Source organism: Selaginella moellendorffii, unplaced genomic scaffold, assembly GCF_000143415.4.
Source record: "Selaginella moellendorffii unplaced genomic scaffold, v1.0 SELMOscaffold_10, whole genome shotgun sequence".
In the NCBI taxonomy this organism is placed as follows: domain Eukaryota; kingdom Viridiplantae; phylum Streptophyta; class Lycopodiopsida; order Selaginellales; family Selaginellaceae; genus Selaginella; species Selaginella moellendorffii.
Genome location: NW_003314271.1, coordinates 429,348 through 447,169, shown reverse-complemented (window position 1 = coordinate 447,169; position 17,822 = coordinate 429,348). Strand labels below are relative to the sequence as shown.

The 17,822-nt window shown below is 49.6% G+C and overlaps 9 protein-coding genes and 1 long non-coding RNA gene across 12 annotated transcripts; 3 read left to right on the top strand and 7 right to left on the bottom strand.

Annotated features, from left to right (window-relative positions):
* The first annotated feature begins 14 nt into the window (after window positions 1-14).
* On the top strand, window positions 15-695 carry LOC9631639 (probable NADH dehydrogenase [ubiquinone] 1 alpha subcomplex subunit 5, mitochondrial). The gene has a single exon (XM_002968347.2). It carries the CDS (start codon window positions 69-71, stop codon window positions 600-602), a length of 534 nt encoding a protein of 177 aa, XP_002968393.2. The 5' UTR covers window positions 15-68; the 3' UTR covers window positions 603-695.
* A 98-nt stretch (window positions 696-793) lies between these two features.
* Window positions 794-4,059, top strand: LOC9631180 (ribonuclease II, chloroplastic/mitochondrial). The gene is made up of 14 exons (XM_002968346.2): window positions 794-1,167; window positions 1,233-1,392; window positions 1,458-1,571; window positions 1,624-1,704; window positions 1,760-1,888; window positions 1,937-2,158; window positions 2,210-2,395; window positions 2,451-2,513; window positions 2,560-2,666; window positions 2,719-2,868; window positions 2,927-3,086; window positions 3,142-3,462; window positions 3,521-3,742; window positions 3,798-4,059. The coding sequence occupies exons 1-14, from the start codon at window positions 833-835 to the stop codon at window positions 3,957-3,959; spliced, it is 2,412 nt and encodes an 803-aa protein (XP_002968392.2). The 5' UTR covers window positions 794-832; the 3' UTR covers window positions 3,960-4,059.
* LOC9631179 (ubiquitin carboxyl-terminal hydrolase 13) lies at window positions 3,978-5,372 on the bottom strand. Its single transcript, XM_024673395.1, has one exon. It carries the CDS (start codon window positions 5,248-5,250, stop codon window positions 4,057-4,059), a length of 1,194 nt encoding a protein of 397 aa, XP_024529163.1. The 5' UTR covers window positions 5,251-5,372; the 3' UTR covers window positions 3,978-4,056.
* Window positions 5,300-6,885, bottom strand: LOC9631178 (UDP-glycosyltransferase 84A1). Its single transcript, XM_002968045.2, has one exon. The coding sequence runs from the start codon at window positions 6,816-6,818 to the stop codon at window positions 5,445-5,447; it is 1,374 nt and encodes a 457-aa protein (XP_002968091.2). The 5' UTR covers window positions 6,819-6,885; the 3' UTR covers window positions 5,300-5,444.
* A 206-nt stretch (window positions 6,886-7,091) lies between these two features.
* On the bottom strand, window positions 7,092-8,680 carry LOC112345808 ((S)-coclaurine N-methyltransferase-like). Its single transcript, XM_024673285.1, has 8 exons — window positions 8,529-8,680; window positions 8,353-8,460; window positions 8,075-8,299; window positions 7,900-7,999; window positions 7,734-7,844; window positions 7,592-7,684; window positions 7,476-7,534; window positions 7,092-7,422 (listed from the first exon to the last, which is right to left on the bottom strand). Exons 5-8 carry the CDS (start codon window positions 7,797-7,799, stop codon window positions 7,092-7,094), a joined length of 549 nt encoding a protein of 182 aa, XP_024529053.1. The 5' UTR covers window positions 7,800-7,844; window positions 7,900-7,999; window positions 8,075-8,299; window positions 8,353-8,460; window positions 8,529-8,680.
* A 426-nt stretch (window positions 8,681-9,106) lies between these two features.
* On the bottom strand, window positions 9,107-10,378 carry LOC112345805. Its single transcript, XR_002992172.1, has 2 exons — window positions 9,800-10,378; window positions 9,107-9,747 (listed from the first exon to the last, which is right to left on the bottom strand). It is a non-coding gene; the product is annotated as an uncharacterized LOC112345805 (long non-coding RNA).
* Window positions 10,379-10,735: 357 nt separating this feature from the next.
* LOC9631638 (phospholipase A1-Igamma1, chloroplastic) lies at window positions 10,736-11,944 on the bottom strand. Its single transcript, XM_002968044.1, has one exon. It carries the CDS (start codon window positions 11,942-11,944, stop codon window positions 10,736-10,738), a length of 1,209 nt encoding a protein of 402 aa, XP_002968090.1.
* Window positions 11,945-12,535: 591 nt separating this feature from the next.
* On the top strand, window positions 12,536-14,427 carry LOC9631177 (cytokinin hydroxylase). The gene is made up of 5 exons (XM_002968345.2): window positions 12,536-12,863; window positions 12,919-13,148; window positions 13,212-13,453; window positions 13,508-13,856; window positions 13,906-14,427. Exons 1-5 carry the CDS (start codon window positions 12,602-12,604, stop codon window positions 14,335-14,337), a joined length of 1,515 nt encoding a protein of 504 aa, XP_002968391.1. The 5' UTR covers window positions 12,536-12,601; the 3' UTR covers window positions 14,338-14,427.
* Window positions 14,428-15,309: 882 nt separating this feature from the next.
* LOC9631637 (probable tocopherol O-methyltransferase, chloroplastic) lies at window positions 15,310-17,225 on the bottom strand. 3 transcript variants are annotated; one of them, XM_024673060.1, is made up of 11 exons: window positions 17,164-17,225; window positions 17,008-17,115; window positions 16,925-16,935; window positions 16,811-16,864; window positions 16,618-16,750; window positions 16,399-16,568; window positions 16,245-16,349; window positions 16,076-16,186; window positions 15,920-16,012; window positions 15,757-15,859; window positions 15,310-15,693 (listed from the first exon to the last, which is right to left on the bottom strand). In XM_024673060.1, exons 5-11 carry the CDS (start codon window positions 16,712-16,714, stop codon window positions 15,572-15,574), a joined length of 801 nt encoding a protein of 266 aa, XP_024528828.1. In that variant the 5' UTR covers window positions 16,715-16,750; window positions 16,811-16,864; window positions 16,925-16,935; window positions 17,008-17,115; window positions 17,164-17,225; the 3' UTR covers window positions 15,310-15,571. The 3 variants fall into 3 exon arrangements, with proteins under 3 accessions (XP_024528828.1, XP_024528826.1, XP_024528827.1); XM_024673058.1 differs by having other exon boundaries at window positions 16,618-16,864; XM_024673059.1 differs by lacking the exons at window positions 17,008-17,115; window positions 17,164-17,225 and having other exon boundaries at window positions 16,618-16,864; window positions 16,925-16,955.
* On the bottom strand, window positions 16,997-17,816 carry LOC112345819 (probable tocopherol O-methyltransferase, chloroplastic). Its single transcript, XM_024673323.1, has 4 exons — window positions 17,636-17,816; window positions 17,457-17,599; window positions 17,164-17,266; window positions 16,997-17,055 (listed from the first exon to the last, which is right to left on the bottom strand). The coding sequence occupies exons 1-4, from the start codon at window positions 17,799-17,801 to the stop codon at window positions 16,997-16,999; spliced, it is 471 nt and encodes a 156-aa protein (XP_024529091.1). The 5' UTR covers window positions 17,802-17,816.
* Window positions 17,817-17,822: the final 6 nt, after the last annotated feature.

Here is a 17,822-nt window from a genome sequence, read left to right as displayed (position 1 = left end):
TCTTGCGCGTGCCGGAAGAGCCCTAAAAACAGGGGAGAGCTCGCGAGGGTTTTGGCGCTAGATCGAGAATGTGGGCGCGGCGCTTCCATCCGGGCCCGTTGCTGGCCAAGGTGAAGAAATCCACAGGGATCACGGGCCTCCGGGTGGAGCCGCAAGCGCGGGAGAAGCTCCTGGGGCTCTACCAGCGGACGCTGCTCGCGGCGGAGAGCATCCCCGAGGAGGCGTTCTACAAGCAGGCGGTGCTCAAGATCACGAATGCGCGGCTCAAGGTGTGCCAGGAGGAGGAGGACTGGGAGAAGATCGAGGAGAGGATTGGGTGTGGGCAAGTGGAGGAGCTCATCAAGCAGGCCGAGGACGAGCTCAAGCTCATCCCCAAGATGATCGAGTGGAAGCCGTGGGAGGTGCCCGAGGGGCACAAGATCAGGATCCGCGACGAGGGCTACGAGCGATCCAAGCATTTGCCGACGCATCGGTCGAGCTGGGATGCGGTGGAGCTCGAGATTTCGGATCGTCGCGAGAGGGAGAAGAAGGAGAAGGAGGCGAGAGAGAAGGAGGCCGAGGAGAAAGAGGGCCAGATCGACGCCTCTGGGAGCTCCAAGTGACCACTGGGAATTCTTTCCTTGATTTTTCGAAGAACACTTTACCCCCTTTTGTATGTAATAATGGGGATAATGAAGAACCCTAGTTTTGCCCTAGAACAGGGGAGGGTTTTAGAGATAGGGTTTATGTGAAAGAGCTGCGATAGGGCTCTTGGATCCCAGCTCCGCGTGCTTTGATTGATTCGCGTCCCGCATTTGCCATGGTTTGCTGAGCGCCGCTGGTCGCGGCGCTTATGGGGCGATTCTGTGCAGCCTGCTTGTCTTCCGCGCTGCACGCGACAATGGCGATGGTGCCATCGTCAGGGCGCGGCATTGATCGAGTGGCGGCGGCAGGGGTGGTATCGTCGTCGCGGCGGGATTCTTCGTCGCGGAGGGTTTTGCTTGGCAGGCGAGGGAACAGGAGGAGTTTTACGACTTCGTCGGCGATGCGGGGAGGGATTGAAGGCCCCTGGAGTAGCAGCTATGGATTGCTGAGTAGGAAATGGAGCGATGGCCTTGCCAGTCTCAAGCAGCTTGTCGGTCTGTTTGTGGAGACGGGAGAAACGAAGAAGGAAAGAATCAGGGGGAGGTATGGGCGTTGTCTATAGAATCCTTTTGCTTTCTTCTAGCTGGTTTCTTTTGGATTCTTCGCAGGTATCTAGAGTTGAGAGTGAGCGCGAGCGAGGAGGTCGCGACGTCCGGCGATCAAATTTTTCGCAAAGGAATGCTTGTAGAGCTTGTAAAAGATGGCAAGCTTGTTTGTGCGGTTGTGGATAGGCCGGAAGGGAAGAAGAACTGGATTGCCATAGACCAGGTGACTATTCTTTCAGAGCTTTGGAAGAAGTATGCTCTATAACTAATGCTATAGCTCATTTGCAGTATGGAAATTCCCACTCGGTGAAGCCTGGGAAAGTAAGATACGTTGTTCCAGATGTAGAAACGTTTAAACCAGAAGACATCGTTGAGTTCCTGAAGCAAACGGAAGCCATACAGGTTTTTTTTGTTCTTTCACTTTTTTCTTATGAAACAATTTTGCGTTTTGCAGGACTTGTCTCTTATAGAAATTGCATGGCACGAGCTGGTTGAGTCAGAGGAGAAATCCATAAGTTCAAAGAAGCTAGCCAAAGTTTGTGAGTCGACGTTTTGTTGAAATGGTTGACTCGTCTGCCTCGCAATTGCAGGTGCTTTTTGGGGATGTTTCCCATGTTGAGTACTATGCAACGCATTGTATGCTATCTTCAAAGCAAGTGTTCTTTAGGCGCAAGCAAAAAGGGCCTGTTGTCTTTTATGAACCGCGGTCTAGTGCAGAGGTAAGCTCGACATCATTGTCTCTCATGTTTGATCTTTCTGTTTATCAGGTGCAGGAGTTACAACACCAGTATAATGTCGAGGAAACCGCTCGAATGGAGCTGGTGAATTTTATCAACATGGTCAAGTCCGCCTTAGCACGGTCTCATGATTCAAAGCCATCTCCCACCAGTTGGTCCTCGGAAAAGTTCGCGCTCGCCCGCGTAGAAGCTCTGCAGGAATTTGCGTTAGATGCGTTTGCCGATGAAACTCAGAAGAACTTGGCAAAAGAGGTAAGCTACTCACGTTGCATCAAAGTTTGATTCTGATTTAATATATTCCAGGTTTTGGAGGCCTTGGGACAGCAGAAGTCTCCTGAATCTGCTCTAGATGTTTTAATCGGCATAGGTATTCTTCCGTTTCACGTAAATGTGGAACTGCTAAAGTCCAAAATTCCGACTGCTTTTCCTGACGAGCATATTGCGGCTGCAAAGCTTCTTGAAGAGGAGCCATGTCTTGATCAAAACAAGGTGCGCTTTATTCATTCTTAAATTTTCTAAAGCCTGGAATTTTATGTCTGATCAGGATTCTAGAGTCGATTTAACAGCCATGAAGGTTTACACCATTGATTCAGATTCTACTGAAGAGGTTTGTGTTTTGGTCTATCGTTGTGCTTCCTGACATTCATTTCTAGATCGATGATGGATTGAGCGCGACTGAGCTCCCCGACGGTCGTGTGAAAATTTGGATTCACATTGCGGATCCGACAAGATGGGTAGAGCCGGAACATATAATTGAAAGGTGCGTGCACGTGTGTTGATTTGTTGTGCTAGGCTAACCTGAGACTAAATAGAGAAGCAAAACACCGAGGAACGACCGTTTACCTGCCAGAGAAAACGATTCCCATGTTTCCCATGAACTTAGCTACTGGACCGATGAGCCTTAGGCAGAACACGGAATGCTGCGCTGTGAGTGTGTCCGTCATCCTCGACAAAGATGGCAGGTGTGTATTGCTTGCTAGCCTACCTGGACCTCTGGAAAATCAAGTTTGGTGTTTCAAGCATTGCAGAGTCTTCGGTATGCAGCTCAGTGATAAAACCGTCGATGCGACTCTCGTATGACTCTGCAACGGAGCTTATAATGTATCAACTAGACGAAGAGCGTGAGCTAAATTTGCTGGCGAAGGCTGCCCGACTCCGTTATGAATGGCGACTTTCTCAGGTGCTTGTTGTTTCATTTAGCTTCAGTGGTTGATCTTTGAGGATGTTGTAAACAGGGTGCAGTTGATTTATCCACTCGGCAGATAGAAGTCAAAGTAACCAATCCAGATTCGTTTGAGCCCGAAATCAAGCTTCAGGTGATCGACATGACCAGTCCCTCTGGACAACTTGTTTCAGAGATGATGATTCTGTGTGGCGAGGCCATAGCTGCTTACGGCAACGAGAAGATTCTGGCTTTGCCATACAGAGGACAGTCAGACATGGCTGTCGAGATGAACTGCACCAAACCGCTACAGCACTCTAGCTTGGGCCTACCTGGATACGTTCAGTTTACTTCTCCAATCAGACGATATAGTGACTTGTTGGCACACTACCAGGTTCTCCTTGTACTCTTTTACTGACGATTTGTTAAATCGTGATCGTTTTGGTTAACAGGTTAAAGCAGCCCTTCGCAAAAAGTCTCCACCGCTTAGCAGTAGCCAGCTCGAGGCAGCGATTATGCTAGCCAACTTGAAAACGAAGGAGGCGAGAAAATTGGGAAACGCGTCCTCTAGGTACTGGCTTATTGAGTATCTGCGGAGGCGGCCCAGGGACGAGCTGTATGAAGCGTCGGTAGTCAGGGTCAAAGACGGACAAGTTGTCGTCTCCATCAAGGAGGTATGAAGTTTTCAGTGTTTCCTGTTTTCTATAAGCTGGCTAATGTGACTTGCAGGTGGGATTGCATACATCGGTGAGCACCAACGTGAAGCTAGAAGCTGGTGATGCCGTTCGAGTTATAGTTGCCGCTGCTAATCCTCGGAAAGATATTTTGGACGTCGAGCTGGTAGAAGTGTTGAACACCGAGGACGCACTAGACAACGTTGTAGCAGCTTAATTTCACAAGGTACTTGGGTACAAGAACTCTCTGTTTTTTTTTTAATGTCAGCTCAACCCATTGGTTGTAATACTCAAAAGAAAGCAGGATATGTTTTCTACTTGCAAGACCCCAAGACATCCTGGGTGTGGTGGATGCCAAGAGGCAACGTTGACATTGCTCTAGAGGACGAGCATCCATCAACCGTCAGAAGCACCGCCATGGGCATATTGTCGTCGAGATAAACCGGGGGAACGTATTCATTCAGGCCTGGTACCGTATGGAACTTGGCAAACTTCCACTTCTCAAAAGTTTCGTTGGACACAGCCAGCCTCGCCTTGATCCTCTGCTTGATCCTGCGAAGAGTCTCCTGGTGGTGAACGTGCATTGCAAACGGCTCTCCGAAAGCTTCATACGACCAGGTCCCAGTCCGGAAGTGGTGGACGTGAATCACAGACTTACCAGCCAGAGACTTCTCGTCGTCCGGTGGAACCTCCTCGGCTCGCAGGCCATCACCGTCCGACTCCTCCTGGCTGATGACCGAGATGGGATCCTTCCTCTTGAAGATGCGGCCGATCCGATGGTTGAAAACTTGGAGAATCCGGAGCGACACCCTGAGCTTGTTCGGCCGGTTGAGCTGCTTATTCACCTCGGACACAAGCTCCGCGACAGTGCTACCGGCTGGAAGAACGACCTTATGCAAGCGGACCTTCTGGGTGTTGTATCGTCGGAACCAGAGCTTGATCTCCCGGAAGCCAAGCGGTGGCAGTCTATCTCTCACCAGGTCCAGCAGGAGCTCCGCATTCTTTGAGACGAGCGCTTTTCCATTGCAATCGAGGAACTCGGACAGGTGACTGGTGACAAAGCTCTGGCACTTGGCAGCCAGCGCCTCCTGGCCGTAGAGATCCGCGAGCTCCAGCAGGCCGAGGCAGTTCTCGCAGGTGATGGATCGACACAGGCCGGCGACGCAAGCGTTCATGAGAGGTCCCGGGAGGCAGTACTTGTGACAGGCGGCAAGCACGGCCAAGCCCGACTCCGCCACCTTTTGCTGCTCCAGGCGACCCGTGTAGAGGAAGAGGAGGAAGGCCCGGAGCTGTGGAGTGGTCATGTCGGTGATGGCGATCGTGGCGGTCTCTTGCTCCTGGAGGCCGGCCGAGAGCATGGTGCTAAACACTGGCGAGAGGGACGCGAGGATGCAGCGGTGGGCGGGGGTGGAGTCGTCCCCCGTCTGGAAAGTGATGTCCGAGTAGAGGCCCGAGCTCAACAGGCGCTCGCACGCCGCGGAGAGATGCGCCGGCGACTCCACCTCCATCTGGGAAGACGAAGACGAAGGAGTGCTCTAAGCTATACCCCTCGAGAAGAAAACCAAACGTTCTCAATTCAAGACCAGTAAAACGAAACGAATTTGATGAAATCAATGGAGTTGAAAGAAGTTTCTGTATGGTGTTTGGAGACGATGATCCAGTGTGAGAAGGGAGTGAAGAATTCACGATACTTCAAAGAACTCTACGAGCTCCATGATCCGGCTTTAATCGCAAGGACTAGCTTTTCGATGCTGGAAAACGAGGAGCCTCCTGGCTGGACAGCCTCGCGAGCAGCCTTGGACGCTCGCTTCATGCTGTAGCGAAGAGACTCGTCCCGGAGGCCGGATCTTACGCCATCTCGGACTTCCTTCCGACTTACAAGCACGCCCGACTTCGCCAGTGCAGCGTCGCTGATCGGAGTGCCAGCCTTCCAGTCGTGGACGAGATAGCGAGCGCAAACGTTCTGCTCGTCAAAGAGGGGCCAGGCCAGCACGGGCACGCCGCTCCACACAGCCTCCAACGTCGAGTTCCAGCCGCAGTGCGAGAGAAACAATCCAACCGATGGATGAGCCAGGATTTGGAGCTGATTCGCCCAAGCTACGATCAAACCTTTCGCGCTCGTCCTCTTTCGAAACTCCTCGAGGAAGATCTCAACGTCTTCTTGCTTGTCAACGAGTGTAGGCCTGACCACCCAGAGGAAGGACGCTCCACTCGACTCCAGCCCCAGCGCGAGCTCCTCGAACTGCTTCGCGGAGACATACGCGAGCGTTCCAAAGGAGACGTAGACCACGGACTTGGGCTCTTGCTCGTCGAGCCACTCGAGGCAACGATCAGCGTGTCGAGCGATCCCATTCTGGTCAGTCGCCATTAGAGGACCCACTGGGAGGCACGGACAAGGCAGCAGGCTCTGGAGCTCTTGGATTCTCTGCTTCTCCGCGCCCTCGAAGCTGTTTAGCAGCAGGCAGCTCATCCCAGGATGAAGAAGCACCTGCCCAAACTCGATGCTCATCCTGAGATCCTCCTCGTTGGCGGTGTGGAAGTAGAATGGAATGCCTGCTAGAGCTAGTCCATTTGCTCCTGGAGAAAGCAACTTCTCACCTTGGGCTGGGAGGTATCCTTTCGCTACGAGGTCTGGCAGCGTAACCATGACACTCGCACAAGCAACGGTGCTCGCCCAGAATCCAGCCACAAACCTGTGACGAACTTCCGGAAGCCATGGGAAGCACGCGTCGACAATCAAGCACGCGAATGGCGTCCCATTCTCCTCCTCATCGGCGAGCACTAGCTTCTCAAAGGGCTGTCTCATCTTCTCGGATTCTCGCAACACATCGGCGATGGCATCGTTGCTGCTGTTGAGCTGATTGTCATCCAATCCTCCCTCGATGCCCACCACCTTGATGAGCTCCTCGTAGGCCTTGGATGGTTTTGCGGATTTCTCAAACCATTTACTGGTGAAGAATGTGACCCGGATTCCCAAGCTTGCAAGGCGACACGCCAATCGCATCATCGGATTTTGGTGGCCATGTAGTGGAAAGGTGACTATGGCGACACGAGATTGCAAGTGCTTGGTCTCCATCCTCAAGAACCGAAAAATCTATTGAGATGGACAATCTGTGCGTATATATTTTGAAACTCACCCGGCCCACGTTAGATCCGTGGTGTTGTGGTATTCTCTTCGTTGAACACTTCGCCAACTTTGCAATAACTCCCACTTTTGCGACCCACGGAGATAGTGTGGGATCATGTACCCCACCTCTTGACTTTAGCCATCTGTGTCATTTAATAATGTTTTTGAGGGTCTTGTAGCGCCCAAGTGGAGGCAGCCAGACATCCACATCCAAAAGTCTTACTAACATATTATTACATGTTTGATCATAGACGTGATAACACGGTTAGTAAGAACAGCACTGAGCTCAACTAAAACATAAATCTTTGGAGACAGTTTATACTTTAGAGAATTAAATTCAAAAGATATTCTATAGGAACCTTTAATTTTTCTTGAAGAGATAATGAGAAAGGAGCCACTGCTGCCGTTGTCAAACTTATACATCTCCGCGAACAAAATAAACACAGCTTTCCATCGCCCCATCCAAACGTTGGCCTGCTCTTTACCATAGATGTCGTTGAATATGGGCCGGATCAAATCTGCATTCTCAGACATTTGTCTTGCGTACGCATCACTGCCCTCAAACGCTTAGTGGCTGGCTTTTCTCTTTAGAAACTCAAGCCTTACCTGGAAAGACCATGATGCCTTCCATCGATACGCCAGTGATCAACAATGGATAGATCATCCTGGTTGAGTCAGGACAATTGTTAATCACTGAGAGTTATGTCAAATTGCTATCTTACCTGAAAGTTGAGAAGCAGGGAGTCCGCAAGGAGTGTTCCTCCATTCAGAAAGTATTTTCCAATCCAAGCTGTCATCCCATCACCTTGAGTTTCCTACATCAACATATACTTTAGAGCTGTATTATTCCAGGAGCTATACTACCTGGTAATGCCTCGCGAAGGACTTGTGAGTCAGGGCCTCACTGAAAAGCAGGCTATCCGGATTCATCCACGACGAAATTTTCTTGAACAGTAGCTTATAGTTCTTCAAGTACTGTATCAAATCTTTATGGCTCACCAGACTTGAAAGAAAAAGACAGATCGCTCACCTCAAGCAGTTCAATGCAAAGAACCCGATCGAAAGTTTCATCCAACTAAAGTGTACAGATATCGGACTCTATAGCTCGGACATTGGAAATGCCAAGTTCCCTGAATGAAAACCAGCACTAGTGACTTATCTGTCCTCGGGATCTTGGAAAGCAATTAAAGAAACCAAAAGCTTACCTGCATTTGTTGTCAATGTAATCCTTTTGAAGTTTGGAGCAGACAGCAGTGATGTGGCTGCGAGGGCATCTTTCTGCAATGTAGAAAGAAGCCGAGCCCCATCCAGCACCAATGTCTAGTATTGTCTGCCCATCTTGGATCCGAGCTCGCTCGAAGTAAAGCTCGAGCATAGCATCCTCGGCCTCGTCCAGTGCAATGGGCTCAAAGTTCTTGAAGTACAAGGCCCTGCAAGATCGGAAACACGCCCTTCAAAACAATCCCGAAGATTAAGACCTTACCCGAACTTGAGAGACGCTTTCCTAAGATGATCTCGAAAAACTTGGTGGGGAGCTCGTACGCATCGAACTCATGCTGGGATGGGAGGGCAAGCGGCATCTCCTTGAGTGCTGAAGAAGGGAAAACAAGAAAGAAAAGTGTGAGGAGTTTTTCTTTAGTTCTTCTGACCTCTTCGTACATTGTACAAACTCAAGGAGCTGCGTGAGCTGATCATCGGCCGGCAGCGACGTGAATCGAGCAAGGGTGGCTGAGAGCACGGCACTGCGGAGCTCGGCCTCGTCGAGTTGCTCCGGCTTGACAAGAATGGTGCTGAGTGCTATCGCCTAGTCTAAGAGTAGTGTTTCAGTGGACGCTTGAACTATCCAAGGGGTTTAGATAGTGGCGGCACTTGGGGTGCCCCCTGTGGAAGTCAGTGTTTTTTAAAAAAATGAATACTTTAGCTTGGGGGTGCCAGAAACACACCTCCTGCAAAAGATTTCTTCTTGCACAAAAGATTTCTTGAAATGGAGCTCTGTGACCGATCATGCCTGGTCACAAGCTTGATCGAAGTAAAATAGAAGAGGTGTAATTTGAGATCCAAGAAATTGAGCAATACTGGGAGAGACAATGCGAAAAGATAGGCGGCCTTAAAGCCCGACTGAGAACTCTGCTCAGTGATTTCACATCTTTGTAACCTTCATCAGATGGAGCAGACAAACTATCAAAGACCGCTGATTCCTTGAGCAAAGATTTGACGCCAGCGAAGCCAAGACAAGCTGATAGAATCTGCAAACTCGGATTCGAGAGACTGTAATGAGAATACAAACTGGCTTGATCATGAAAGTTCCTTAGCTAAACTCTGTATCATGCAGAGACATTAGTCAGCTTGAAACGTAGCCTCCCTGTTTCCTCGTCCACAGTGACATTCACATCCACACCTTGGACATACCACCACTTGGGCGGAACGATTGGGTTTGCGAGCAGATCTGTCGTCCTGTTCAGAAGTGATACTTAAAAGGCTCCACTTTGTTGCCTATTAAATGCAAATAGAGCTGCAAGTCATGCACTAGAACACCCTCGTGCTTGGGATAAGCCAACCTGGTGTGGACAACTTCCAGCAGCACCCCAATGTGAGATACGAAACCCAGAGCGTTTCCCGGCAGCTTGGTAACCATATCCATACCATGGTGAGGACTCGCAGGCTTTGCAACCCTTCCACCGCCACCTTGAACGCATGGTTGCCAACTTGAGGACCACCAATGGCAAATGCGGTCACCGGGATCACCTTACCATTGTGAGCTGCATTGACGCTCTCGTTGACAATGTCGTAGGCACACAGGATCGCGAGCGAAGCTCCAAAGCTATGCCCGGCCACCGTGATGCTCAGCTCTTCGTCCCTGTCTGCATCGATGAGGCTCCTGAGCGTGGAAACTATCTGATCCCGGGCAGAATTGTTTCCAAATTCCTCACCTGGATAGGAATGGGTGTAGAGTGTGGATACATGGTCGGACACCAACACGGGCGAGGGGCTTCCGGCCGCCACTGACGGTTTGGCTGGATTCAGCCGAGCAAGAGGCAAGAGCGCGTCGACCACTCCCGAGTGAGCTTCATGCCCCGAAACGCAAGGAGGATGTCTCTTCGTCCCAATCTCAAGCTTTATTTGTCATTGGACATGGCAAGGTAGCCAGACCAGGCAGTGTGGGGCTCCTTGGTGGTACCTGTGGTAAGACGAGAGCGATCGTTATCTCTGGTGGTGCCATAGATGTACTTGTGGATAGTGTAGCCGGTTTTGTCCATCTGGAGGTTGGGGAATAGCTGTGACTTACCGTGAACGCACAGGCCATACCAGCGAGATGCCTTGACTTCGTTGAATCCATCCACCACGGATTAGACGAGCTGGCCGTAGCGGATCAGCTCTTGGCAGAGAGCTTCGTCCATGGGATTCCCAAGCATGCCTTCCCAGAACGTCTGGCCTTGGACTAGCTTCCATTTGCTTGCCAAGGATGATGTGGACCGATTGCATATGTTAGGATCCTATGCAAGGTAGATCTAGGGTTGCAAGACTGCGCTGGTAGTAAAAAACAGAGAAAATGCAGGTCAAAGAGTGGTAAGTCAGTGAGTTGCTTTTCAGGTTTCCCATGCCTTGGAAACAAAGATGAGAGTAACTTGGAGCTTCAGTTCAAAGACTATAGTGTACCATTTTTATTGAGTCATTCTCATCCGGAATCCGGATGTAGCACAAGTGCTGCAATCCAGACGAAGCTAGAGCGTCTGGAGTCGCTGCTTCTTCCTTGAGCATAGTTCAAAGTCAGAACTTCCAGGTTTGCAAACTGGAATATAGCAGTAGTGGAATAAGAATACAATCATCCATGAACACAGCTTGATCATAAAAGTCCATCCATGAACTCAACTGTACTCTGGATCACTTGGAGAGACATTTGTCAGCTTGAAACACAGCTTCCCCGTTTCCTCGTCCACACTGACAATCACATCCACACCTCGGACATACCACCACTTGGGCGGAACGATCGGATTCGCCAGCAGATCCGCAGACTTGTTCAGAAGCTCAAGCTGGTGATACTTGAAAGGCTCCACTTTGTTGCCAATCAGATGCAAGTAGAGCTGCAAGTCATGCACTGCAAGATCCTCGGGTTTGTGCTTAAGATAAGCCAAGCCGGTGTGGACGACTTCCAGCAGCACCCCAATGTGAGATACGTAACCCAGAGCGTTTCCCGGGAGCTTGGTAACCACATCCAAGGGATTTACCACGGTGAGGACTCGCAGGCTTTGCAACCCTTCCGCCGCCACCTTGAACGCATAGTTGCCAACTTGGGGACCACCAATGACAAATGCGGTCACCGGGATCATCTTACCATTGGGAGCTGCGTTGACACTCTCGTTGACAATGTCGTAGGCACACAGGGTTGCAAGCGCACCTCCCAAGCTATGCCCGGCCACCGTGATGCTCAGCTCTTCGTCCCTGTTTGCGTCGATGAGGCCCCTGAGCGTGGAAACAATCTGATCCCGGACACAAGTGCTTCCAAACTCCTCGCCTGGATAGCAGTGAGTGTAGAGTGAGGCTACATGGTCGGACACCAACACGGGCGACGAGCTTCCGGCCGCCACTGCCGGTTTCGCTGGATACAGCCGAGGAAGGGGCAAGAGTGAGTCGATCTCCGACCACTCCCGAGTGAGCTCCATGCCCCGAAACGCAAGGAGGATGTCTCTTCGTCCCAATCTCAAGCTTTCTTGGTCGTTCGACATGGCAAGATAGCCAGACCATCCAGTGTGGGGCTCCCTGGTGGTACCAGTACCTGTGATTAGACGGGGGCGATCTCTGGTGCTGCCATAGATGTACTTGTGGATCGTGTAGCCGGTGTTGCCCATCTGGAGCTTGTGGAATAGCTGTGACTTGCCGTGAATGCACAGGCCATACCAGCGAGATGCCTTGACTTCGTTGAATCCATCCACCACGCATTGGATTAGCTGGCCGTAGCGGATCAGCTCCTGGCAGAGAGTTTCGTCCATGGGATTCCCAAGCATGCCTTTCCAGAATGTCTGGCCTTGGACTAGCTTCCATTTGCTTGCCAGAGATGATGCGAGTCGATTGGCCATTGTATCCAAGCCACCTAGATCTAGGTATCGATCTAAAGCAGGGTTGAATTTTCTTGCTCGAGTACCTAATGTAAATTAAACAATAATTCAGGACGTGTTGCTTTTCAGAGTTTGCCATGCTTTGAAAAGAAGAGCGTCGTGGCAAAAGGTCGGGCATTCGATCGCAGCTTAAGAGCCATTGTGGTGCGGGAGACAACAGTCATCCGATGGGAATGCTTCAGACGCCGGACCTTCGAAATATTTCTACTAGAATTGAACCTTCAGGGCCGAGCTCGGACACACCCCCGGTCACGTAGATGGCTAGAAAGAAACTGATCACCTTTTCGAGCCTCTTGTTGGCTTCGTGGGCACGTCCCTCTGTCTCTTGGTTTGTGTGCACCCCTCGCGAGCGAGTTCGTCCTCGTAGCGGGCCAGAAACTTTGGTCCATGGACAAGCTTCTTTTGTTCTTCGTACATCATTTTTGAAAAGGGTTAAAGAACTTACACTCCTGCTTCCTTGTCTGGGAACAAAAAAGAAAAAAAGAAAGATCAAGAAGAGAGAGAAACCAAGCGAACTTAGCTCTACTCGCATCAAATGCGGGGCTGGATTAAGAGCAAGATTCATTGCTAACCTAGCATTAAGCCGAAACGGAGAGAGAGAGAGAGAGAGAGAGCTCTATGGCTGCGTTGCTTGTGCTTGGTGTGGTGGGCATTTGCGCGGCGCTGCTCTGGAGGCTTGCGCGACCATGGAGGCGCTCGAGGAGAATAGAGGGGATACTAAAGCAGCAGGGGCTCAAGGGACCGCCGCCCAAGTTCTTGGCTGGCAACAGTGGCCAGCAATACCAGATGAGGATTGAGAACCAGGGCAAGGTGATGGAAACCTGTCACGACATTGTCGCTCATGTCACGCCCGAAGTTGTCTTGTGGTCGTCCAAGTATGGTAAGGCCGTGCTTTCTATACAGACTTCCCTCTCTACAGAGAAAATGTGCCGCAGGAAAGCCATACTTGACAAGGTCCCTGGATGTTCCCGATGTCACATTCTTCGATCCCGACTGTGCTCGCGAGATCCTGTCCAGGCAGTTTGAAAACTTCCCCAAGTCGAGCGATCAAGTTCAGGTCGTGATTGACGTTGTAGGCCATGGAGTCCTCGGGCTGGAAGGCGGCCAGGAATGGTCTCAGCGGAGAAATGTGCTTTCTCCAGCATTTCATACGCTCAAGTTGAAGGTAGGCATAGATTTGACTTGTTTTCTCTGCAATCTAGATAGAGATCACGGATTCCATTTCTAGGCAATGTATGCAAGGATTCGAGCGTGTTCTGAGAAACTGGTCGCCAAATGGAAAACTTGTGTTCCTCACGGACAAGCCGAGCTAGAAGTGGCGCACGACTTGAAGAAGCTCGCCGCAGACCTCATTTCTCACGTTGCCTTTGGTGCCAACTATGAAAAAGGTGAGCAAGTCTTTCGTGGGCTCACAGTGCTGGGTGATTTAGCACTCGAGGCCCAGAGCTACTTTTGGCTTCCACTCTTCAGGTATGCATTTTCCACCAATCGAAAGTCTGCTGACACACAATCCTATAATGCCAGTTACTATCCGTGCCCTCTCAATCGTAAGATTTGGAAGGTGAAGAGAGAGATTGACAGGACCGTGATGAGCTTGATCCATGAACGGAGAAGAAGCTCCGGCAACTATGGAGATGATCTGCTTGGTTTGATCCTGGAGGAGAGCGACAAGTCTGCAGGATTCAGTGACAAGGTGGTGGTGGACGAATGCAAGACGTTCTTCCTTGCCGGGCACGAAACAACCGGCAGCTTACTCGGGTGGACTCTTTTTATGCTCGCCCTCAACCCCGACTGGCAAAACCGAGCCCGAGCCGAGGTCCAAGAACACTTCAAGGAGAACTCCCAGGTTGGCGCTCTTGACAAGCTCAAGCTGGTAGGTTTCTCACAGCCTTTTCGAATGCTCTTTAAAGTTCAACTTATAGGTGGGGATGATTCTTTACGAGACACTGAGGCTCTATCCAGCAATCTCTGAAGTCCAGAGAGTAGCCTCCAAAGACACGGTTTTGGGAGGGATCAAAGTTCCTGAGGGCACGCAAGTCACCATTCCACTTCTCTGGCTCCACCACGACCCAGAGCTGTGGGGAGCCGATGCAAATGAGTTCAACCCGGAGCGCTTTTCGCAAGGAGCTGCAAAGGCATCCAAGCACCCGAGTGCGTACATGCCTTTTGTCATGGGTCCTCGGGTTTGCATAGGGCAGACGTTGGCGTTGTTAGAGGCCAAAGTTGCCATTGCTACGCTGCTCTCCAACTTTGCATTTAGTCCTGCTTCGAGTTACAGGCACAGCCCCAGGATGCACGTTATCATCGACGCACCTCGAGGCATCCAACTGGTTGTCCACAAACTCAGCGAATAGTAAAACACAGCTGGAACGTTCTCAGCTTGTTTACTCTCGAGAAAGACAATCAATGAGGGAATACATAAACGTATTGCTAGAAGTTGTCCATACCTTGCGGTTGATTTGCTCAGTGTTGTGAATGTCAAAGTGAAGAAATTCTACCGAGCGTGCGTAAACTGCAGGAGTGACTACAGCTCTCTTATTTCCAGGTTACAGCACAAAACCTTTTTTAAGGTAGTCTTTAATTTCTTGTCCCACGAGCATCTCATGGGGTTAGATATTATATGTATTTTAATCCTTTTGGTCAAACAGGTCTTATAAAAGATTTTATTCTTATATGACTTTAATAATACAGGTGATATTTGTAGTTATAGAATACTATACTTAATCTATATTGAGCAATGCATTGTTGAAATTCATTTCTAAATCTTTTGGTCTCTTGCTTCAAAACCATGTAAACAATATATGAAAGAATGAATATATTGAGTCTTGCAGCTCCCAGCTGGGGGTATTCGTAATTATAGTGTATGAAAGGGAATGGGGTATCATACCTGAGTGACAGATGCCATTGAAAATGGTTTTTATTGAAGTTGGTCAAGTATATGTATTTATTCATATTCGAGTTGGTTCATGAGATGCTCGTGGGCCGCAAGATAAATACATAGATAGATCATGCGTATATAGTCTTCTTTAGCCCGCAGGAGCATGTGCTCTTGCGGGCTATACACGCTTTTTTAAACAAAAAATAAAGGAATTATAAGAGACGTCGTTCTTTAGTGAGGGTGGTGTCGTCAGTTGTCATTGGGGAAGGAGGGACAGAGTGCCTGGAGGAGCAGGGCCTGTCGCTCCAGGCTCCCATGAGGTCCGGGAGGTCGTGTGCGTTGAAGTCGAGCATGGGGCTGCTGGCGACGTGTCTCTACGTCTGCTTTGCATCTCGCTGGTGTACGTCGTCGTCCGAGCTTGACGAGCAACGGGTGACAAGCCATCTCGGACTATTTCAAATGTTAACTTCATGTTTATATAAGTTTTACATAGTAGTAAGTTTTTTACCATCTAACAAGAACAAGGTTAACACGACACCGGTGGGGATGGTAAGATACTTCAAGAATGATATGGTTCCGCAGGGAGATGGAGAAGGTGGGCGATGGACGTGAAAAGTAACTAATTGGTTAACTGATTCCATGCTCCAAGTGGATTGCATACCTTCATAAATTTGGAGAAAAACAGAAGCAATGGGGAATCCAATGCTCCCTTATGATAACAGCTCTTTCTTTCCCACCACCACGGCATACTTGAAGGTGCCATTCTTGAAGCCTTTGTCCATGTAGAAGAAGTGGTAAGCCAATGACAGACTTGTCCGCATATGTGCCCACCCTGGAAAGCAAGAAATAAAAACGAGAAACTAAAGCTGCGACACGTAACAAGATCTTTACTTACCTGATGTCAGGAGCTTGAATGCACCTCCCAATGTAAAGAGCTGGCCCGTGAGCATTCCCCAGAATGGAAGCATGTGTCGAGTCCAATCTTCCACCTTTACTTCCTACAGATCAGATAATACATAAGATCAGCCATAGAGTCGATGAAGAACCCGAAGTCTTACTTGCAAACCCGCATTGCATGCTAATGTTTCGTACTCTGAAGTGGCGCACCAGGGTGGAAAGAAGTAAGCAGCACAGATCTTATCCAAGAGCGCCTGAAGCCATATGTTATGACAATCTTTTTAAGGGATCAAGAAATATCTAGGAACTTCGCTTACTTGCTCATCCTTCTTGAGTGAAGTTTCTCCAGGCTTCAGTTCTCTGTGGCACCAGCTCACAAGCACCACCCGACCTCCGGGCTTGGTCACGCGTGCCATCTCTTGCACAAGCTGCAATCGCGTGCGGGATTTAAACAAACCCAGATGAAAAGATTATGAATTCTTCTACCTTGAGTTTGTCCTCAATGTGCACTGCGCATTCCATGCACCAGACGAGATCAAACTGGCCGTCTTCGAACGGTTGATTCAGTGCATTTGCTACTTGGAACGTCACCTGTTCGTTAAGTGTTAGAAACAGCCCCAAACAACGGAGTGGAATCTACCTTGTCTGAAACTCCTTCCGCCCTCGCGATGGCTTTGGCTCTGGCGATCTCGTAATCGCTCAGTGCTATTCCTTTCACATTTGCCGAGTACTTCTTGGACAGATATCGAGAAGTTCCCCCAAAACCGCAGCCCACGTCCAGTATGTCTCGAGGCCGGCTTTGCTCATCATCTAGGAGATTGTAATAGAATAGAGAGGGATACCATGATCAAAAGCTTACTTGGTACTCCGGCCCAAGAGAGGACCTCCTCGATCATTCGGACTTGTGCCACTCGAAAGTCCCCAGGCTTGCCCGCCTCAAAGTAGCCCGAGTGCATATGCTCGCCCCACACGGCCTCGTACACCACGCATCCCTCATCATAAAACTCTTCAATCTCGCTGGCCATTGCAAGAACACAGACACTGGCGCTTACGGGAACTGCCGCAAGATCCTCCCCCGCGGCTAGGACTCACGCTAAAATTCCTTCCTAGTGTAAGAAATCATGAATTATTATTGATGATTAAATTATTGCTTTGTCAATTGTCACCTGTGATCGACCTTTATGAATCACAACAGAGAATAAGTTTGGAGTTAGGAGGCAAGTCTCTTGCTACTGGAACTAATTCTTACCTTTCTTTCCCATGACCACAGCATACTTGAAAATGCCAGTCTTGAATCCTTTGTCCATGTAGGAGAAGTGATATGCCAAGGATATACTTGCACGAAGATGTGCCCATCCTGTTTACTCATTAGAGAGGTAAGACTCTTGCAAAAGTTTTGTATTACCTGATGTCAAAATCTTGAATGCGCCTCTCAAGGTAAAGATTTCTGCAGTGAGCAGACCCCAAAACGGAAGCATGTGCTGTGTCCAGTCTTCCACTTTTACCCCCTGGCAACATTAATCACAATAAATTCTAGATAATATATTGAAATTATAACACACACCTGCAAACCCGAGTCGATTGCTACAACTTTGTATTCAGATGTCTGGCACCAAGGTGGAAGAAGATATGCTGCACGGACTTTGTCTAGGATCTTCTGCAAACACAAATCACATATATTAAAATAGAAAGAAAAACAGGAGCAATGGAGCTGGCGATCTCGTAATCGCTCAGTGCTATTCCTTTCACATTTGCCGAGTACTTCTTGGACAGATATCGAGAAGTTCCCCCAAAACCGCAGCCCACGTCCAGTATGTCTCGAGGCCGGCTTTGCTCATCATCTAGGAGATTGTAATAGAATAGAGAGGGAAGCTTACTTGGTACTCCGGCCCAAGAGAGGACCTCCTCGATCATTCGGACTTGTGCCACTCGAAAGTCCCCAGGCTTGCCCGCCTCAAAGTAGCCCGAGTGCATATGCTCGCCCCACACGGCCTCGTACACCACGCATCCCTCATCATAAATCTCTTCGATCTCGCTGGCCATTGCAAGAACAAAGACGCTGGC

Bases quoted from the DNA above. Each gene is read 5' to 3' on its own strand.
- LOC112345808 (XM_024673285.1), bottom strand. From the start codon at position 7,799: ATGAATCCGGATAGCCTGCTTTTCAGTGAGGCCCTGACTCACAAGTCC. The intron at 7,685-7,733 runs GTAGTATAGCTC...ATGTTGATGTAG, and splicing joins CCTTCGCGAGGCATTACCAG to GAAACTCAAGGTGATGGGAT. The intron at 7,535-7,591 runs GTAAGATAGCAA...TGACTCAACCAG, and splicing joins CCCTGCTTCTCAACTTTCAG to GATGATCTATCCATTGTTGA.
- LOC9631639 (XM_002968347.2), top strand. From the start codon at position 69: ATGTGGGCGCGGCGCTTCCATCCGGGCCCGTTGCTGGCCAAGGTGAAG.
- LOC9631180 (XM_002968346.2), top strand. From the start codon at position 833: ATGGGGCGATTCTGTGCAGCCTGCTTGTCTTCCGCGCTGCACGCGACA. The intron at 2,159-2,209 runs GTAAGCTACTCA...AATATATTCCAG, and splicing joins AGAAGAACTTGGCAAAAGAG to GTTTTGGAGGCCTTGGGACA. The intron at 2,869-2,926 runs GTGTGTATTGCT...TGGTGTTTCAAG, and splicing joins ATCCTCGACAAAGATGGCAG to CATTGCAGAGTCTTCGGTAT.
- LOC9631177 (XM_002968345.2), top strand. From the start codon at position 12,602: ATGGCTGCGTTGCTTGTGCTTGGTGTGGTGGGCATTTGCGCGGCGCTG. The intron at 12,864-12,918 runs GTAAGGCCGTGC...AATGTGCCGCAG, and splicing joins CTTGTGGTCGTCCAAGTATG to GAAAGCCATACTTGACAAGG. The intron at 13,149-13,211 runs GTAGGCATAGAT...TTCCATTTCTAG, and splicing joins TTCATACGCTCAAGTTGAAG to GCAATGTATGCAAGGATTCG.
- LOC9631178 (XM_002968045.2), bottom strand. From the start codon at position 6,818: ATGGAGACCAAGCACTTGCAATCTCGTGTCGCCATAGTCACCTTTCCA.
- LOC9631638 (XM_002968044.1), bottom strand. From the start codon at position 11,944: ATGGCCAATCGACTCGCATCATCTCTGGCAAGCAAATGGAAGCTAGTC.
- LOC9631179 (XM_024673395.1), bottom strand. From the start codon at position 5,250: ATGGAGGTGGAGTCGCCGGCGCATCTCTCCGCGGCGTGCGAGCGCCTG.
- LOC112345819 (XM_024673323.1), bottom strand. From the start codon at position 17,801: ATGGCCAGCGAGATCGAAGAGATTTATGATGAGGGATGCGTGGTGTAC. The intron at 17,600-17,635 runs GTAAGCTTCCCT...ACAATCTCCTAG, and splicing joins CTCTTGGGCCGGAGTACCAA to ATGATGAGCAAAGCCGGCCT. The intron at 17,267-17,456 runs GTTTTTCTTTCT...TAATGTTGCCAG, and splicing joins TCGCCAGCTCCATTGCTCCT to GGGGTAAAAGTGGAAGACTG.
- LOC9631637 (XM_024673058.1), bottom strand. From the start codon at position 16,783: ATGGCCAGCGAGATTGAAGAGTTTTATGATGAGGGATGCGTGGTGTAC. The intron at 16,569-16,617 runs GTAAGCTTTTGA...ACAATCTCCTAG, and splicing joins CTCTTGGGCCGGAGTACCAA to ATGATGAGCAAAGCCGGCCT. The intron at 16,350-16,398 runs GTAGATTCCACT...CTTAACGAACAG, and splicing joins CGGAAGGAGTTTCAGACAAG to GTGACGTTCCAAGTAGCAAA.